Source organism: Sminthopsis crassicaudata, chromosome 1 (genome assembly GCF_048593235.1).
Source record: "Sminthopsis crassicaudata isolate SCR6 chromosome 1, ASM4859323v1, whole genome shotgun sequence".
NCBI lineage: Eukaryota > Metazoa > Chordata > Mammalia > Dasyuromorphia > Dasyuridae > Sminthopsis > Sminthopsis crassicaudata.
In genome coordinates this window covers 321,748,648-321,770,428 of record NC_133617.1, presented here as the reverse complement: position 1 = coordinate 321,770,428, position 21,781 = coordinate 321,748,648, and the positions used below count along the sequence as shown (strand labels likewise).

General features: G+C 30.9%; 1 protein-coding gene across 8 annotated transcripts in view; it reads right to left on the bottom strand.

The window, feature by feature from the left end:
- Window positions 1–21,781, bottom strand: part of CDH18 (cadherin 18) — an 860,832-nt gene that overhangs the window by 424,274 nt on the left and 414,777 nt on the right. For all 8 annotated transcript variants that reach the window (XM_074279089.1, XM_074279095.1, XM_074279088.1 and 5 more), the window contains one exon: window positions 16,779–17,266. In XM_074279089.1, coding sequence (XP_074135190.1) covers window positions 16,779–17,006 — 228 coding nt within the window. In that variant the 5' untranslated portion in view covers window positions 17,007–17,266. The remainder of the gene's footprint in view (window positions 1–16,778; window positions 17,267–21,781) is intronic.

Here is a 21,781-nt window from a genome sequence, read left to right as displayed (position 1 = left end):
TTTTCTAAGTCTCAATTATCCCACCCAACTTCTGCTAAATGGAGATAATTAGGCTGATGTTATCTGCTTCAGAGGCCTGACAAGAGGGAAGAGTTGTGTATGATGAACTAGATTAAAGTCATTCAGTTCAATTTTATTTGATAAGCATACAGTGTGTGCCAGGAATTTGCCTAGGCACTGAAGAACACAAGATAAAACAAAATCTGAATGTGTTATGATAATTATTTTTCTCTTCATTAAATCAAATGGAGAAACCTGAAAGGAACCCTGAACCCAGTGGCCAGACATAGATTTAGAATGATTTATAACATTTAGTTTTTGGCTGAAATTTTTGATCAGTCTTCCTTTTCCTTTAGTTAGGAAAGAGTTTGATTTATCAAATAAGTCTAACTAGGTACTTTCCTAAACAAGAGATTTGGCAAGTTTTGTTTTTTTGTTTGTTTGTTTTGTTTTTGTTTTGTTTTGTTTTGTTTTTGTTTTGCTTTTAATTAATTCAATTTGAACTAAAGGCAAAAATTCAAAGATATTTTCAAAATATTAAAAAAAAATATATGTGTTATTGTTGGGCTTTCTAGGGAACATAACAAGTGATTAAGAGGAAAAAAGATATTTAGAAAAGGAGGAAAAGAGATGGAATAATATTTCATAATTTTCCATTAATCTTTATATTTCTTGTTTCAAAAAATATCTAAATAATCATTGAAAATATTTCAATTTCAATGCACTTTAGGAAATATTTTCAAATTAAATATTCTACTCCATATGTCAGGTGTGGTCCAATTAAATCACCCTATATATTGGATGAAAAGCATTAATTTTTAAAAAAAGAGTGAATAATTCAAGTTTTCTCTTGAATATTCTTTTCTATAGGATGAATATACTTCAAAAACAAACAAACAAACAAACAAATCAAACCAAACAAAACAAAAACAAACAGACAAATCTAATCATAAACCCTAGCTTTTTAGAAAAAAAAACAAAACAAAACTATTTTCCAAGTTGTTGTTTTTGTTGTTCAGATTTTGATTTTGGCTATATTAGATGTATTTTGATATATTTTTGGCTGATAGTCAAAGCAGAGAGAAGGAGATATTTGGAGTTGAAAAGAACATTGGTTTCAAGTTATTATTTTTTGTGTAAGTAAACTGAATATCAAAGAATTAAATAACAGCCTATATCATAGAATTGATCTTTTTCCTTGTTATTTCTACCTGCTCATTATTCATTTTCTATTATAATTTATTTATAATTTGCAATGGAGAATGAGCCTTTTCTCAGAGATCACCATAATTTTAATGTCTGTCTATAGTGTTAAGTAGAAAATAATTGACCCATCAATCATTCATTTTTTTTTCCCCTGAGGCTGGGGTTAAGTGACTTGCCCAGGGTCACAAAGTTAGGGAGTGTTCCATCAATCATTCAATAAACACTTATGAAGCATCTCTGATATGCTGGTCACTGTGCTTAGTGTTGGAAATTCAAAAAAAGACAAAGGCTGTGTCTGACCTCAAGCACATTATCTAATGGGAGAGACAACATATAATTATATACAAATAAAGTCCAAACAGGATAAATAAGAAATAATTAGCAGAGGGTTAAGAAACACTTCTAATAAAAGGTGAGATTTTAATTGGGATTTCAAAAAAGCCAGGGGAGCAAGAGATGGAGATAAGGAGAGAAAACATTATATTCACAGAGACAGTCATTGAAAATGTCTGGAGTTGAAAGATGGAGTAAAATGTTTGAAAAAAGAACAAAGAAGCCAGTGTCATTGAATAAGGCAGGAGGGATGATAATAAATTGTAAAAGATTGGAGAAGACTGTATAAGGAGTCTAGATTATGAAATATCATCAGAGAGCTATGAGTCAGTCAGATTTTTACATGTCTTAGGACAGTAGAGGTCACAAGTTTACCCCTTACTAGTAAGAGTAGCCTTTGGACTATAAAATGGAAAAAAAAAGTTTTAAGATTATGCAATGTGATTCAATTCCTCTGGGAATGCTGCCCCAAATAATTCTCATATAAAATGTAATTAAGAAACTGTAGAACAATTTTTGGATGCTTTTTTTCCAAAATTATTTATTTTATAAAATGTTCTGTGGTGTTGAGAAACTTCCCTTGATTTCCAACAATGTTAGTCTCTAAGCTAAATGGAGGTAATTTTTGTTTCATCTGATGAGTTATTCTGTCATTAATTATTGTGAGGAAGAAAATACAAGGAACTTTTGTAAACATGAGACAGAGCACAGATGTATACTGAAGTATTAAGAAGTGTATAAATGTACAGTTGTGGGAGAATGATTGTAAATGTTATATAAACAAAGCTGCAAAAGTTTGTTAAGCAGTCTAGATGTAGTTGATCACTGAACAATGAAGTAGTCATTTAGGTTCCATCAATATCAACATATATCAACTCTTCTAAACTTGTTAGATTCTATTAAAATCATTAGAAATATTCATAGGTCCACCTGGACCTGAACAAAGCATAGCTAAAATTCAATTTACTCGATTAAAAAAAAAAAAAAAAAAAAAAAAAAAACAACTACATGGAGAATTGATTGACAGTGTAGGATAATGGAAAATTAACTTTTCCTTTATTCAATGAACAGGAGTACCATTTCTTGAATTTAAAGGGAAGAAGAAAGTTTAACATATTTTCTAGAAAAAATTTAGTTCCTTGATTATTATTTAGAAATTGCTAAATCAACATTGCTACATGTCAGTTTTAATGGTACATGGCATCCTGTCATCACATTGTTGCTTTCACTAACACAGATGTCAAGTGTGATATACACAGTGTTCATTTCTCAAAGAGACTAAGATAGAAAGTTCAAAGAATTTTCATCTCGAAAATATAAGATGACAGCTGGGACCTTTTTTAGCTGTGCATCTAATTTTTAGTTCAGCATCTCATGTTGATACCAGAACTGTCATATTTTTTTTTTTTCTGCAAAGCATTACCCTTCCCCTTATTTTTTTCCTACAATTCAATACTCACTTAAAATTGCAGATATTTATATTATTTGAAAATATCATCCTTCATATAAAAATAAATCTCAAAGTACTCTCTGCTGGTATGAATCTAAAATAATGAGGAAACACTCAAAAATAGATATAGTTCACATTCTGAAAATAAAATATTTTATAGGCAATTTTTAATTAAAAGTTCACTAGACCAGTAGTTAGAAGACCTGGGTTTTAGATCCAGTTCTGCTATAAACTAGGTTTCTGATCTTGGATAAGTTATTTCATTTCCCTGAGCATAAATTTCCTCTTTTATAAAATTGGACCAGTTAACATTCAAGTTCTCCCCCACCTGAATTCAGAGATATACTAACCACCTCAAAAAATAAATAAATAACTAAATAAAAAACAAAAGTAATGTTGCAAACAAGTTAAAATCCACTACCAAAAATCATTAGGGAAAGAAAAACTCACAGAATCGACATTTTTTAAATTTTAAATTAACATTTCAATAGAAATGAATTACTATTTTTTCTCTCCCTTTAACTCATCTGTGTAATTAGGAAGTCTACATGTTATAATGAAGGCTCATATTGCTGTGACAAAAAGAAATGAAATGGTGTGGATATAGAAGTAATATCAAATTTCTAAATTTATGATTAAGTTTTCATATCACTTGCAAATCTTTTCTTGGCAGACAATTGCTGAGCCAGAGAACACAAAACAGAGAACTCCACACTGAGAAACAAAGGAGATAAAGGTATCTCAATGAAAAGAATCTTCCTATTTCATACTATTATTAGAAATCAAAACCAAATGGCAAAGTAGAAACATATGGGCAAGATTCTGCTCAACTAGATTAATGCTAAATCCATTTTGTAGTGAGATTCAAACATAAATGACCATTTGAATCCCCTCTAGACCTCATCCAACCCATTGATTCACCTCCTACACAAAATATGGAATTGGACAGTAAAATAATCCAGGAGAAAATGTGTAGTTCTCTTCCAGGCTTTTAAAATTATTATTATAGAAAACAAGATCTATGTAATCACAAGTAATTATAACTTGAAATGCATATTAAACATATTTGCAGATGCTTTGCTTTTAATAGCTCATTATTTTAAATGTATCTCTTTATTTTAATTGCAACCAATTACATATATTTAAATATTCTCAACATAAAATCACTTAACATCAAAATACATTTAAAGAGTAGCCTAAGCATTAAGCCCATATTTTATCTCTAGATTTAAATAGCTTCTTTACTTGAGACATCCAGAATATACAATATGAAATCCAAATTCAACTAGAGATATTTTTCCTAAAAATTGAACATAATTTTAAAATATAGTTTAAATTAATCAGTCTATAGGCAACATGACAAATTAGGAAGAGAAAAAGATAGAGAAGAAAAGAAAAAAGGAAAAAAAAAGCAAATGAAATCACATAGTCCTTGTTATCAGGAGAGATACTAGGCTCTTATTCTGATACAAACTAATTTAAAACAATTATGTGGGTGTGCAGGAGGCCACTTAATGCCCCTGACACTTAGTTTCTTCTACTCTAAAATGGAAATAATAATGTTGGTAAAATCTTCCACCAAATGGTTGTTGTAAAGGTCTAATGAGATGATGATGATGTGGGGGTAGCAATTCCTACTTCAAAATAAACATGTGACAGATTCACAATGCAATTCTCTTTGGCAAAAGACATGTTTATTTAGGAAAAGAGGTTAACCAGGAGAAAGGAAGTACTCCATGAGGTGGGAGTAAGCCACTGACTGGCAAGTTAGAGCCATGGAGAAGTTTAGCAGACTAATCAGAACTGGCTAGTATAAAAACAACAGGTGTCATTAATGAGGCAGAGAAAGATAATACCTTATAGTGGGCTTAGTAATGAAAAGAGCTTAGTAAAGATCATCATAAGCAGTTCTTTTATAGGGGAAATGCATCCTTGGGGATTTGTCACAGGAAACCAGGGAAGTAAATGTAAGAGCACAGAGAGAGGGATCAGGAAGGAGAGGAAGTGATCAGAGGGATGGTTAAAGAGGATCCAGATGGAATAGCAAACAGACCAGATCTCACATCTGTCTGAAGATGTGCTAATAAATATCCCAAAAGATTGTCAAAGATTTGGGGGTTGGGGGATGAACAATGGAGGTTAATAAAGAGGTTTTTTTTTTTTTTTTTTTTTTCCCTCCCAATCACTTTGTACAAACAGGATAGACTAAGAATTGGTTATATCTGATAATAGCCCCTTGGGCTCCTTCCTGACAGGGGAAGAGATTAAGTCCACAATAAAAAATGGATTTAAACTGTTTAGCAAATCTCTTTATAGAGATCTAAAATTATAAGGATTTATTGCCGAAGTTATAAATTCACAGTCTCACAGTTGCTTATAAAGATGGGTAGAATAGAATTCAGAATTTCAATGTAAATAACCTCCAAAATGTTTACATTTGTATATCAATATTTTTTTCTTATATTAAAAATAAATCCTTAAAATAAATTTTGTCAGAATCATTGATTCTGTCTTAATGTTATCTGTTAAATCTTCAGTTTTACTTTCCTGGAAAAAATAATTCCTTCATATTTCATTAGTTGTATAGAATAAACCAAGGATTTGCAAAACCTATGAATTGGCAGAGAAGAAAGTTAAATCCAGAGCACTATTCAGGACCATCCAAAATCCTTAGTACTATTCATCCTGACTTTTCCTCTTTTGCTGAGAGATAGAGAGTAGACTAAGCAGTCTCTAAGACCTCTTCCAAATCTATATTCCAAGATCTTGTGAATAAAAAATAAATAAATCTCCACTACAATAGAAACTAGTTAAATTGATGTTTTCTAACTCAAAATAATTGAAACAAGCTTCCCAAGCACTAAACTTCTCACAATTATCTGTAATGGAGATGTATTTTGGTTTGTCTACTCATCATTAGTCACATTTCAATAAGTTTAAAATATTTTAAATGTTTCTTTGCATAGTCTGTTCATGCCAGTAGTCTTCCCTAAAATTTATAATGGCTACTTATTATTAACCAAATATGGTATAATCTCCTTTTTTTTAGCATACAAAGTCAACCATGATTTTGTGGCACCTGATACTAAAATTCTCTTTCTTTTCTACACTTTCTCTATTTCAGTTAAATTACACTTTTTTTTTTCTCCCTCCACCTGAGCATAGTGAAAGATTACCTGCTTCTAAGTGTAGTGTTTTATTGTAGTTTTTCTGGTTCCCTACTTCCAAAGTATTTCATTTCATTCCTGCTCTTGTACAGTTCTTCAATATAATTTCCCCTAGAGTTCCTGCCTGGAGTGTAGAAGACCTAAGTTTAAATCTGTCCTCAAGCACTTATTGGATGATTCTGTGCAAGTCACATAATGTCTATTTTCCTCTGTTTACTTGAATGAAGAATCATGATCACAATAGCACTTATTTTAGTGAAGATCAAATGTGATAGTTTTCCAAAAGCTGTGTCTGTCTCCTTTCCTTTCCAAAGTGAATAATTATTTCCTTCAGATCTCATAAGAATTCTGTTTTATACCCAGGGGTGTGATGGTTAGTGTTAAATAATTGGCTGTCCATCTTGAAATAGAGCTAGAGCTGTCATATCTATATACTGTACTACACATATATATGTATATATACTATGTATATTTATATATTTACACATATATGTGTACATTTATTACATGCATACATATAATACTAATATACATGTTTATATACATATATATACCCACATGTAAAAATACCTATGTGTATGCTTTTCAATTTAATCCCCATTTGAAAAAAATTCTCCATAATATTCTTAAGTCTAAATAATGAGCAAAACATTAAGTCCTAATGGGGTGCAAGGAATGATCACTCATAATGTTGGGGTTCCAGGTCCATGTCACAAGATATTTCACAATAATTTGTAGCCTCAAACCCATCTATAAATCAAGAGGCAAAGATTTTATTTTTGTGATGCTTTTGATAGCAGGCTAAGTACTAAAAGGGAGTTAACAAAAGGGGAGGGGGGCAAGTTGTGATATGAGATGTGAAAGAAAACAAGGTGGCTATTTAGGAATTTCACCATTGTAACTCAATATCTCCAAGATGTCACTTATAAGCTAGTTTTATGATTTGGTATGTGGAGCACTTCACTTTACTATTATTATTTATTATACCTGGCCATTATAATGTAAACTAAGGAAAACATACCGAAGAAAGACATTTCTTAAGGAGCAGAAGAGAGCAGAGAAAGCTGTTCAGATATTTGTGACAGTTATTAGAAAAAGTGTAGAGACATGAAATAAAGAACAGTATGTGAGGAACAGCTAGCAAGTCACTATGGCTAGAAAGTAGAATATGAGGAAGGAAGTAATGTGTAAGAAGATTGGAAAAACAAAAAGGAATCACGTTTTAAAGAGCTTTAAAAGTGAAATAAAGGAATTTATATTTGATTCTAAAGTAAGTAGCAAGTCAAAGGCTTTTATTGAGTAAAGGTGGACATAATTAGACCTGCTCTTTAGAAAAATCATTTTATCCATTATATGGAGAATAGACTAGAGAGAGAGATTGAGCATTAAAGCTAGAGGTGTAAAGAATCCAAATTAGTATGATGGATGTGATGAGGGTAAACCCTGAAACTGTGACCCTTTTAATCTTTAAAAGAAGGGTGATTTGGGGTCTCAGGCTCTCCCCTTTCCCTGACAACTCCCAGTTAAGTGGTTTCATTCAGTTGGAAATCTTGGCAGGGGACTAGTTGCACCTTCTATTGAGTTTCAGATTAGCCTAGAACCACTCCCAATAGCTCAAACTTCTAAGATAAGTGATCTCTTTTCTATTAGATATTTAAGCCCCTGGCATTGACAACATTGAAGTCCCAAGCCTCAGAAGGCTAATAAAAGACAAATCTGAACCCCAATTTTTTGCAGAAGTCTGAAACAGCATTATGCTTGCCAAGGAAGCTCTCTTCTTGGCAAAGCTGCCTGCCAGGACTCTTGCCCACTGTGGAGATATTCTCTTCTCAGTGTTAACCTTTGTTATTCCCTGACAAGACTGTACCTACTACTACTTTTTTTCCTAGCAAAGCTAGCTTCTCAATGCCAACAATAAATCTCTTTTTCCACATAGACTTTGGGTTTGTGAATTCTTTCACATAGGACCTACCAGAGGGGATTCCCCACCTCAATTCTCAATCACTAACCTCATCATTTGTACCTCATGAGATGCATCAGTGAATAGAAAATGACATATATGAGAAATGTTGTGGGTGTAGAAATGATAATGTTTGGCAGCTTATTGGATATATTGGATGAGTACAAGTGAGGAGAAGAGAATGAATGAATGAATGAATGAATGAAAGTCCCACTTTTAGAGATCTTTGGAACTCTCCATTAATCCCCCTCCTATATTCTAGCACTGCTTCTCTCAACCCCCAGTTTCCATTTTTGGGTTTTGTTTAATCATTAAACATTTAAGTTCCTTGAAGACTTTTTGTCTATATTTATATTTGTATGGCCAGCATTTAGCACAGAACTTGACACATAATGAGTGCTAAATGTATGTCTATTAACTGATTGACTGAAGATGTGCATGAATAAGTATTTACTATGTGAAAAGCTTTTGTTGTTGTTGTTCTAAGTGCTGGGGAAACACAACAGCAAAAATAAAAACAATAACAACTACAGCAACAAAAAGGTCCTTGCTATCAAACAACATTCAAATAGGGGCATATAACTCATAGAGGACATTTCAGTTCCTAGTAAGATGGAAAGGTCCTGTGATAGTACAGCTTCTGTAGTGTCATTTGATATCATAATGATGTTACCAATGCCAATACAATCATAACTGTTTCTCAGGTAGAAGCATTTGGCAGTGGCAAGGATTTTGAAGACAAAGATTTTAATTTCTGACTCTTTGTTAGGTATAGCTGAGGAGGTAGGAGCAGCATCATTAATAGGTCACATATTTACAAATGGGAATCTGACAAGGGAAACTGAGGCTGGAGACCCCAAAAAATAACTTTCCATGTTATCCTGACCTAGAAGCTAGCCCAACCTCATCTCTGTTAAGTACCACTAATTTACCTTTCTATAGAGTTCAGCTGACACTACCCAAGTTTTCTATAGAACTGAACTAAAGCTAAGTACCCCTACTTAACTTTCAATAGAACTGAATTCACATTAAGTACCTCCACTTAAGCTCTATACAATTTGAACTATCACTAATCAAACTTTCTATAGCCTTATAGAAGCCTATTCAAACCCAATAGCTCTGTATTGTCTCAAATCATATATATGAGGGTGGGAAGAATGGACTGGTGGGCTGAAGGGACAGAACTCTAATTCCATCAAAGAGTTCTGCTCCATTTGAGATCTCTTGATTTATAATAAACTTTTACTTCTACTTTTACTTATAATTTAGTAAATTCTTTTACTTCACCGGCGCCTTGTCTCATCAAAAGCCTGCACATCCCCAACACATTTAGAAAGCTACAGGGACTTGGGTAGTAATAGGAGACAGATTTGGCAGTCTGGAAAAGACCTGTAACTTTACTTTCCTGTGGGGATACATAGAAAGCAAACATGTTCAACTAGCATAATGCTACATGTTACCAGGACTCTGAGTCCTGAACTCTCCACTGGAAGCTTTTGAATTTTGGGGGGATTTATTTGTTTGAAAACTAAATTTTTATTGATGTCATCTATTTATGCAAAATCACAATTATCCCCAATATTTTTACAACATCACAATTATCTCTAATATCCTTCTTTTTCCTCACAGATCTATATCTCCTATAACAAACAATATATATATTTTTTTTCTGTTAGAGTTTGATCCACTGGATCCACAGTTACATAAAAAGAAGAAAGTGAATCTTATTTTCTTCAGGAAATAGAAAAATTCCTTTAATAAACACAATCTTCCTGAAAAAAGAAAAACCCTTACTTTAAGGTCCCACATTCTACTGATGTTGTTACATTATAACAGCTGATGAAAAATAAAAAAAGGTAAATGTATTCACACAGAAAGCAATGGGATGGTACATGGTAGGTTTTAAGAGAAATATATAACCAATGGGGAGACCTTCTGAAGAATTGGATAAAAATATGACATTAAAGAGCCATAGGACAAGAAGAAAATATAGGTTTGTCATGTGACAAGGAACATTTAATAAAAGAACACTAGTGTTCTTAGAATGACAGGAGAAATCAAGGAATGTATAGGTTATAATATATGCCACTGAAGAGAATATTCAAATTTAGGAAGAATAAATCAATTTCAAAATTGAGAATTTATGTGTATATTATGCCACACAGATATATTAAAAGTATACATTATTACCTTGTTAATAATTTCAAATCAGTCTTAATGTAAATAATGGAATAACTTTAGGAAGCATTTTGGTAGTTATAAATCATACACCATTGGATAAATAGAAGTACAAATTAGCTAACCAAAAAAATTTTCCTAAATCAGTATAAAACAAGGTAAGACAGGATAATAAACATGAGAAGCAAAATTAGTAGAAAAAAGAGACATTTTCAGTTATATTGTCAGATTTTCTGCCATATAGTTGGGTAAAATACCTCCTAATTATTGCTTTAATTTCTTTTCCATTGGTTCAAAAAAAGTTCACCTTTTTTCATTTTTTTATTTTTTTTCTTTCCTTTTTCTAATCAAATCAGCCAAAGATTTACAATTTTTTTTAATAAAACCAGTTCTGAGTTTCATTAATTAGTTCACTAGTTTTCTTAGTTTCACTTTTATTAATCTCTCCTTTGAGTTTCAGAATTTCTAATTTGATATTTAATTGGGGTTTTTTTTTAATTTTTTTTGTCTATCTTTTTCAGTTACATACCCAATTTATTGATTTCCTCTTTATTTTTTCAGGTAGCTATTTAGAGCTATAAAATTTTCCCTAAGAACTGCTTTGGCTGCATCCCAGCCAAGTTTTGGTATGTTTCTCATTGTTGTCATTTTCTTGGATGAAATTATGTATTGTTTCTGTGATTTGTTGTTTGACCTACTAAGTTTTTAGAATTAGATTATTTAATTTCCAATTGGTTTTTAATCTAAATTTTCCTGCCACTTTATTGAATATAATTTTATTGCATTATAATCTGAAAAGAAAGTTTTCTGTATTTGATTATGAGGTTTTTAATGCCTTAATACACTTTCAATTTTTGTATGGATCCTGTGTATGATTGAGAAAATAATGTGTTCCTTTCTGTCTCTATTCAGTTTTCTCCTGAGGTCTATCATATCTAGGTTGTCAAGGATCCTAATAACCTCCTTTGTTGCTTTCATGTTTATTTTCTGGTTAGATTTGTTTGATTCTGAGAGGAAGAGGTTGAGTCCCCCACTAATATAGTTTTGCTGTCTATTTCTTACTCTAACTGGCTTAACATATTCTCTAGGAATTTGTGTACACTTGGTGCATATACATTTAATATCTTTGCTACTTCATTATTTACAGTACCCTTTATCAACATGTACTTTCCTTCCTTATCACTTTTAATTAGATCTATTTTTACTTTATTCATCTGAGATCAGAATTGCCCCCCCTGCTTTTTTACTTCAGCTGAAGGATAATAAATTCTGTTCTAGCCTTTTACCTTGATTCTGTATGCTCTCTGTGTCAAATGTGTTTCTTGTAAACAACATACTGTAATATTCTATTTTTAAATCTATTCTGCTATTTTATGGGAGAGAGAAGAGATATTTTCAAATGGATATGTCATAATGGAACCTTTCTTGAAAATGGTGGCCTTTAAATTTAAAGAATGAGTAGGGTTTTAAAAACAATCTTTTGGGATGGAGAAGAAGATGGAGAAATTCTAAAGAGGGTGTTCAAAGAGTCCAAAGGCAGGAATATACTATATTTGTGTAAGGATAGCAAGTGATTCCGTAAATTAAAATTATAAAGGGATATTTATAGCACATTAAAGGACTTTTGGTTAGATTATTATCAATAAGATATTAGCTATGCTGCACTAGGTTCATGCTAATAATGTGTTACATATAATTGAAATTTTAAATAATATAATGACCAATTAGATAAAATTCTATTTAAAAATGTTAATTGCTTATACAATTTTAAATATAGGTATGTCCTTTGAAAACAAAGGAAATCTTTGCTGGTCATCTGGCAACTGTGCTCTTATTTTTTTCTTTGCTCTAATCCCTCAATTATTTGCAAAGTCCTCCAGCAGTGCTACAAATCCATGATATCCCTGTGTGCTAGACTGCATATTTGACCTGATTTGGTTGCCAAGTTTTGAAAAAAATCTATTGGCTACTCATCATTTTACTTATCTTTGTATTTATAAAATGATCTGAATATCCTAGCTTCAGGGATGCATATTCAACCTTGTAATGGACAAAATCTATTGACCAATGTCAACAAAACAAACTCTCTAATCATAAAGTCAGCTGCTAACTAGTAAAAGGTCAAGAAAAAAATATTAAAGCCAGAAAAAGAGATTGTCACCTATGTAGAAAATCAAAGCTTAAGACTTTAATCAATAATTCAGGCATATGTAATACTATAGTATGTAAATCTCTAACTGAGGATTTAGAAAATGATAAAATTCTCAAAATTATTGCAGGTAGTCACTTAAAATATTTTATTTCAAATGAAGAAATTTTTCAATGATGCATTTGTCATTATATTTAATAATCTGGTATAAATGACAGCACTCTACTCTTTTTTAGTAACTATAAGATTATTTTGAATTATCATTCTTTAATTCTCATTGTCTTCATAATAAGCTTTTTGATGGGGAAAAGGAAAATTAAATTCTTGAAGATTAAATATTAAATATTTTTGAGAATTTCAAAGACCTATATAAACATAAATGTAGAAGGAAAATCAGATTTGTTTTCTATTTTCCTGTCTTTTTACTCCATTACTCATATTTTGATATGAAACAGTAATATTGAACATTATTATATTGTTTGTAAATTATTTTAGTGTGAGAAAAAAAATTAGCACAGTGGATATATCCTAAATTCAAGTCCTAGTTATGCCTGCTTAACACCCATGCAATTTAGTTTTTAAATAATTCAATTTAGTTCTCTTTTCCTCAGTTTTCTTATTTGTAAAATGGATTGTTGCCCCAGTTGGTCTCTAGAATTCTTTCCTACTTTAATTTTATATCTTTGAAAAGAACATATATCTTTCCCCTCATGACTTTTTGAATATTGTCTAAGGGATCTACTTAAGATGGAACTGAGAAAAAACATGGTGTTTCTATTCTGGTTCACTTGTTGGCATGTTCAGAAGTCCCTTTGATAAAACTTTAGATTTTAAAATTTAGATTTAAGATAAGGACATTAGATTTAGATGTCTCTACTTTGGAATACAAAAATACATTAAAAAAAAAAAAAGAAAAGAATTTGCATAACCTAATGGCTATTATTCTGTTATTATTGTAGTTATAACTCTGTTTAATGATTTACTGTCAGTTATTATAATAGAATAAACAAGGATTTGTTTTTCACCTATTCATTAATTTTTTGGATGATTGTAGGATTCAAAAGTAGGAGAAACATCTCACCTCCAATTTTTAATAGGTGAGAAAAATGGGCCCTGATGCATATATAGATAGTATATCCCAGGGTTTTCCTTAAAGCCCTTGCCTTCCAAATAAAGTCTAGTTCTTACAATTGTGCCACATCGATGGAACACTTATCTAACTAGGGTTAGTGTTGATAGAACATTGGAAAGAAAACATATTTAAGAGGTGAGGTGATTAAATAAATATCAAATAAGTTTGACAGGGTAGGCCAATGGGCTACATCAAATGCAATGTAATTTCTTGGATTCACTTCTGGAATGAAAATAACTCATAAAACAAAGTTTAAATTTAATAAAGAAGAATGCCAACTTATAGTCCTGGGTTCAAAATCTCAGTAGCTCAACATACTAAAAGTAACAGAGTCAGATAATAAATAGTCAATGTGATTAAAAAAAACAAAACAAAACAAAACAAAAAAAAAAAAAAACAAAGAAAGGAATAAACAAGGTCACAAACTTGGAATTGTCTACATGAGTAATATGAGTCAAAATCCTAAAAGAGTGCAATTAAGCTACATTAAGTAGAACACAGTGTAGAAGGCAAGTGATGGAACAATCACCTTGCATTTGCCTTGGTCAGACCACATCTGGATTATTATCTTCATTTACAAATATCACACTTACGTTAGAAAGACACTGAAAGATTGTGGTAAATCTAGAGGAAGGTGAACAGCATGGTTGAAGGAATTCAAAACCATGTTTCTTGAAGTCTAGCTGAAAGAAGTGGGGAAGCTGAGTTTAAAACAGAAAGTATTTAGAGGGTGACAAAATTTTCAAATTTTTTCAAATAATCCAAGGAATGTTATAATGGAAGGTAAGAATCAGGTTTGTAATGCTTGGGCCCAGTGAGAAGAATTTGAATCAATGGATGGAAGTTTCAGAGAAATTTTGACAAAGCATAGGACAATACTTTCTATTAAATAGAGATAAGGCTAATTTGCTTTGCATTCTAAGTTAATGACTTCCCTATTACTGGATGTTTTTCAAGAAAAGAGTTACTTGTTGAAGGAGGAGATAAATCTTATAGTGGATAGAATGCTGCACCAGTGGCTAGGAAGACCTGAGATGAAATCCAACCTTAAACACTATGTGATCCTAGGCAAGTCATTCAGTCGCAGTCTGTTTCAATTTTCACAAATGTAAAATGGGGATAATATCATTAACTTCCACGACTTACTGTGGAGACTAAATGAAATAATGTTTACTAGACATTTGGGAAACTTTAAAGCCTTGTATAAATGATAGCTGTTAGTTAAATACATATCAACCATTATGATTTCAGAAGCTCCTTAAAATTCCAAGATTCTATGATTGCATAAGTTTTCATTTTAGTTTTTATTTTCACACACTATGCAATAATGAAAATAGCTTCACTGAAATCCGTCAGAATGGTAAGGAGGGAAAGATCATATCAATATTATTCCAGGGCACTGAAATTCAGATGGGAGCTAGAGGCACTTGATGTCCTTTTCTAATACAGACACATCTGAGCTCAGAACACTTGACTTAGAATCAGAATATCTCCCTTGGGGAAAATAAGAATATTGCATACTAAATGATCTTTAAAGTCTTTTCCAGCTTTAATCCATGAATTAGTAAATATTTACTTAGTATGCCTATTATGTGTCAGTAACTATGCTAAGTGCTAATGATACTAAGAAAGGCAAAAGACAATCTTTGTTCTCAAGAATTTCACAGTATAAATTAGGAGAAACAAAAAAGAAAACAAAGGAAAATGAAGTTAAATATATATATATATATATATATATAATTGATAAATAATTAAAATTTTAGAAATCATTAGAGTTAGGGATTGGGAAAGAATTTCTTAAATTGATGACTAGGATTCAATGACAGTAAGAATAATAAATTAAATGGGGAGCTGACATGTTTTTCCCCCTACCTTTATATCAAGAATTATATGTCAGTTCAACATTTATGCAGCTGCTTCATCCTGTTCTTTTCCACCTCAATACACCTTTCCAACTGTGGGTGAATCTGCAACCCTCAATGGATTAGCTTATGTCTCTTCTAAAGTGATTATCTTCTAATGTAAGCATTGCCAATTATAACTATAATCCTAGGAAAAAAATGTTGTTGTTTTTTTTGTTTTTGTTTTTTTCTGGGAAATACTTGGAATACTAGGCAAATAAAGGAATAGGAATGATGCTGAGAGAACCTTCCCCATTCAAAATCCTTCTTGTTCCACACATATACATCTTTGTACTGGAAACCATATTCCTAATGCTGTTTTGGGTCCTAAAGTATCAAATACATGACTCCCCAAATAATAATGAAACATTTTATACTTTTACAAAACACCTGATACCTTTTTCCATAACTAATGGGAGGGGGATTGGGAAAGGATTCAAGTGCACAGTTCACAAGTGGCAATTAAATTATTTGATATAAATCACAAGGATTTGTTATTGTTTTGCTTTCCTAATATTTAGAGACTGGAATCAAACACAGGAATCCTGAAATGATTAATTTGTTCTACTGTATGCAGAATTTATGTCTCCATTTGAAGTATCACTTTATAAATATTACTATATTCTTCTTATTTTGTACTAAAAGTAAACACCACTTTAAAGGAAGAAAAATTACCTAATTATTGAATAGCATTCTTTTGAGATGGCAAAACAAAATCTGAAGTTTGTTCTTCTACAACTTCATTATTTTAAATATATAATAAATTAGTGTTTTAAATACCATCCTATCACTGGGATAATACATACAAGTACAATCATAGAATACTCTCTGCAGAAACATAAAATACTAAAAAAAAAATTTAATTCCCTTTTCTTATGAATTCAGACTTTCTAGTTCTAAAAAAGTCTAATTTCAAATATTATTAAATGCATTAGTTAACTATTGGTAACTAGTGAGTGATTTAGGAAGGGAAAAATGTAATAAACAAGTATAATTTATGTAAAAACAGAAAGTTCTTCTAATAAAATATTAATGAATATTAGTCCTGTAATCATGAAATTATGAGTTCAAAAACACATTTATTGATTTATATGGGTAGAATAAGGAAAAACTAGAAATATTCCATAAGACAGTTTTTGTAAGGATAATATATCATGAACAATGACCCATTGTGTCTAGTTTTTCCCCCTCCTGACTTGGCAGTATTATGTATCAAAAAATATATATCTCTTAATTCATTTTCCTCTATCCACTCCCCTTCTCACAGCCATTTTTTGCCCACCTCAAGTTTCCATGACTTACTTTTCCCACATATTGAGGATCTGGTCCCATATGTTCTTCTAAAACGAAGAATTGGTTCCATACCCAACCACGTTTGGGGCGATGGTGGACTTCTGTTTCACCTTCTATGTGTTTGGTTTGATTCTTGGTCACCTTAATGGAGTTGTGGTGAGAAGCTCCATAACACCTCTGCACAAAACAGAGACAAACTAGGACTGGGCAGATGCAAGATGTACTCGTAATTCTCATTGTAGGATAACTTTCCAGTTCAAGGATTTTCTTTCTTCCTTTTAACAACTATAATCCCTTACTGGGCACTGAAGAAGGAAGGCAAAGACTCGTTTGGAAAAACAGTCCAAAATGAGTTTTTTAGCTTGTCCATTGTTTATCTACCCATTGGGGAAAAGTCAAACCATATTTACATCCTGAATTGATAAATTTTTAAATGAAGTTGTGAGTATCTGATTCCAAGGCTTTACAGTGGATATCCACATTCGACCATTTTCTACCTAATAAAAAGAGAGAAAGAAAAGTTAATTACATGATTTAAAAGATCATTTAAGTTATTGGCCTAAACACAGATTGTGTTCTTTTCTTATCCAAATATTATTTCAATCCTTTTGGAAACTTAATCACTTCTGTGCATGCATGTGTATGGGTGAACAGTGAATTACCTTTGACTTATATAATTGAAATAATGATAATACTAGTATAGGTAATATTTTAATATCTGGACATAATGTTGATAGTGGCAAAAGTATATATAGTTGTAAAATAAAACTATTGTTTTCTCTAGGTCTTTATATATACATATCATAAACATCATTTCCCATGTATTCAGACATTCCTTATATTATACATTATCATTGTTTAAGTTAACTATTTCAACCAACAAATAATTAAGAGTAAACTATCTGCCATATGCAGGTGTTTACACATATGTAAACAAAAGTTGAATTTATCTTTTGTGATCTTTGAGTTATTTTGTTTTTCATCCAAAATTTAGCTTTATTTTGTTATACATAGTCATGCATTCTTGTATAGTTTCAACAGAATGTATACATATATGATTGAAGCTTATAAAGTCAAATGGAAAGGAGGGAAAATATCAGCTGTTATATCTATACAAATAAAGCTACAATTAGACATATGGCTTGATCTACAAGAATTTATCTGCCAAAATTTTAGCACAAAAAAAATAGTTTTGTTTTCATTTGAGTTTCTTGTGTGGTTGGATTGTTTAGGTCTGTTTGTTTATTTTTAAAGGCTATATCATTTCTGTCATTTCATTTTTTTGTTATATTTTTATCTGTGCTAATCTATAAACTGATCACCTGAAAAAGATCTTTAAAATTCCTTACCCTCTAAATCATGTAAAATATTTTATATGTACAAAGAAAAGCTCTGTGTTATATTAACTGATTGAAATAATTCACATTTAAAATTCCCATCATGTTTTTGATGATAGATGTACCAACTACCAATTAAATGCTCTTCATGAGTATATGTATTTGTTGCTGGTGGTGATGGTGGTAATAAACTCATTTTTCTTCAGTATATTTTATGAATTTATCACTTCAGTATATTTCATAAGCCCTTAGGGCAAAATTTAATACCATTCTATGGTAGTTGTTACCCATTCAGTAGTCTGGGCAGTTAGAGACATGATCCTAGTCTTCAATAGCAGGCTAACTACTTCAATGTTCAGTATGGAACTGCTGATTGTGTGCAGATGGCATCTAATCCTTCAAACAAATTTTATATCTCAGGTTAAGTATCAGTGAATTCCAGGACTGAAGTAATCCATTCATCCTGAAACTCTTCTTTCATCACTGACTTTTTACTTTTCTGGACATGAAAAATAAAAACAAAGTAGCTATCCTTATGTGCTTGAGCCAGTAGCCTTTAGTTAGAAGAAATTTTAAAATTCCAATATTATCTTAATTGTTGATAGGTAAATAAAATAAAACAATACTGAAACCTGAAATGAATAGATAATGATTATATTCAAGTGTACCAGGAAAAAAAGTTCATAGGTCTATTGTGATTAAAATAATATTTGAAAACAAGAAACATCAAATCGTTGCTCTAATTTGTTAAGATTTAAGTAAAATCAGGATGAAAAATAAATTGTTCTTGATGCTAAGTGAAGTGAGTAGAACCAAGAGAATGTTATGTATAGCAAAAACAAGATTACACAATGATCAATTCTGATGGACATGGCTGTTTTCAATATGTGATTCAGGCCAATTCCAATGATCTTGTGATAGAGAGGGCCATTTGCACCTAAAAAGAAGACTGTGGGGACTAAATGTGGATCACAATAAAATGTTGTTGCTTTTTTGTTATTATTTATTTACATTTTGTTTTCTTTCTCATTTTTTCCTTTTTGGTATGATTTTTCTTGTGCAGCATGATACTTATGAAAATATGTATAGAAGAATTGCACAACATATATTGCATTGATTGCCATCTAGGGCAGAGAGTAGAGGGAAAGAAAAAAAATTGGAACACAAGATTTAGCATTTGTGACTGTTGTAAAGTATTTATATATTATTTTGAAAATAAAAAGCTTTAAAAATGAAAAAAAAAAAAGTTCTGTTTGGCATTCAAAGCCCTACATATCCTGGCCCTCTACTATGTGCCCATACTGCTTATACTTTATACTTTAATCTGTCACCTCCACAACAACATATATATGTATATATATATATATATATATATATATATATATATATATATATATATATATATATATATATATATATATATATATATATATACATATATATAACTTATATAGGACTGTGATCTAATAACACTGAGTCAACTTGAAGCTCCTTATACAAAATACTCCAACTCTCATATCTAAGAATTTTCACTGTCATCCAGATCTGAAATTCTCTCCATCATCTCCATCACCTTGCCTCCCTGACTCACTTCAAGACTAATTAAAATCTAAGTTTCTACCAAAAAAAAACAAAAAACAACAAAAAAAAAATCTTTACTTTTAACTCCAATACCTATTCTGTCTATCTTGTATTTATCCTAGTTTGGATGTATTTTACATATTGTTTCTTCATTATACCATGAATTCCTTGAGAGCAAGGAAAATATTTTGCTTTACTTTAATCTCCAAAGTTATCACTTTAGTAACACGTAAACAGCCAATTCATATACTTATGGATATGTCAAAGCAAAAATAAATATCATTCTATATTCTACATCAAAATGTGAAAGAGATAACTGAACAGGGTATCTCAAAAATCTTAGGGCTTTAATTACTATGTAATATAATTAAAGAACAATGTAGAAATGCATGTTAATCATAGTTATTACTTAAAATGTTGCTTGTTTTATGGATTTGTTATTTGAGGTAAATATAAATTATATATAAGCTTTTTTAATCATTAAAAGCATTCCCCTTTTTTTACTTTTATTGTAAATCATGATTTCATCATATGTAAAGAGATACAATTTGAAAATAATTAGCAATATTCTTTGCAACATTGTTTTTCACATATACATGTAAACAATATACATTTATGAAGACTGGCAGACCAAGGAAATGTGATTATTGAAATAGTGGATGTCTTATGTTATTCCACAAAAATCAATCAATCAATCAATCACATGGAACTGAAATGTAAATGTCAGAAAATTAGTCTAGGATGCCATAAGAGTATTTGGCTCTCAAATAATATATTTTGACCCAAAATTAATTATTCACAATTTTCATATTTTATACTGTCATATATCTGACAAGAGTAGTATGATATAGTGGAAAGAGACATGTCCTTGAAAATCAAAAGGTCTGGTTTCCAATGTTGTCTTTAATATTTACTAGATTTGTGACCATAGTCATGTGACAAACAAAGCCTCAATTTCTTCATTTACAAAACAGGGATAATTTGAGGAGAAATTACATTTGTGTTACTTATCTCACAGAATGGCTTTTTAAGAAAAAAAATTTGTATACCTTGAAATACATAAATATGTGAATCATCGTTTAGATGCTGGAAAGAGGATAAGGTATTGACGAGAAGGAAAGTACAGGAAAGGGGCAGAAAAGGAAGTCTAATATGGTTTTTAAAAAGCACTGAACTTAAAACCAGTAAACCAAGATGTGTCTGTACAATGTCACTAACACTGTGATTTGCACATAAATTAGTATTTTTGAATCTCTGTTTCTTTTTCTTGGAAATGGGGTAAAATATAATAATATTTATATCCTATCTACTTCACAGACTTGTTAGAAAGAAATTATTTGCTAATTATAAAGTGTTTAATAAATCTGAGCTATTTTGAATCTCCATTTGATTTGTTTGTGCTTAATTGTTTGCATGTTCTCTCCCCTCAGTAGATAATGAGATCTTTGAAAGCAGGGATTGTGGGATATACACACACATACAAACATAGATATATTCCCAGTGCTCAGTGCAATCTTGACATATAGTAAGTGATTAATAAATGCTCATTGAGTTATCTTTCCTTGCAAACCCTTTCAATGTTTAAAAAAGAACTCAAATTACAATATGCATTAGCTATATTACTATATTAAAGAAAGTACAGGCAGTCATTGCAAAGGATAAAAGAACAAAAATAAATCCTAACCCTTAAGAGCTTATATTCTGCAGTTGAAAAATCAGAGTAAACATTTTTACAGATAAACACAATTTGAGGAGGAAGAGAGTGATAAAACATAAGATGATAAGGAAATATTTCACTGAAGGTATGATTTATGAGCTAAGACTTAAAAGTGGATAAGTATTCTGAAAGAAAGAAAACATCAGAAAAGAGGAACGAGCGTCTGTTATCATAGATATAGGGACATATCAAAGGTTTTTAATAGAAAAATGAGGTGACTATATTTGTAATTTGGGAATATATTGTTCTGGCAATAAATAGAAGCTAGATCAATTTAGAGACTAGGAGAACAAATACTAGGCCATTACAACATGAATGAATGAAAAATCCTTTCTTAAGTTTTTATTACTGGTCAAGATCAGTACTAAGTGTTTGCA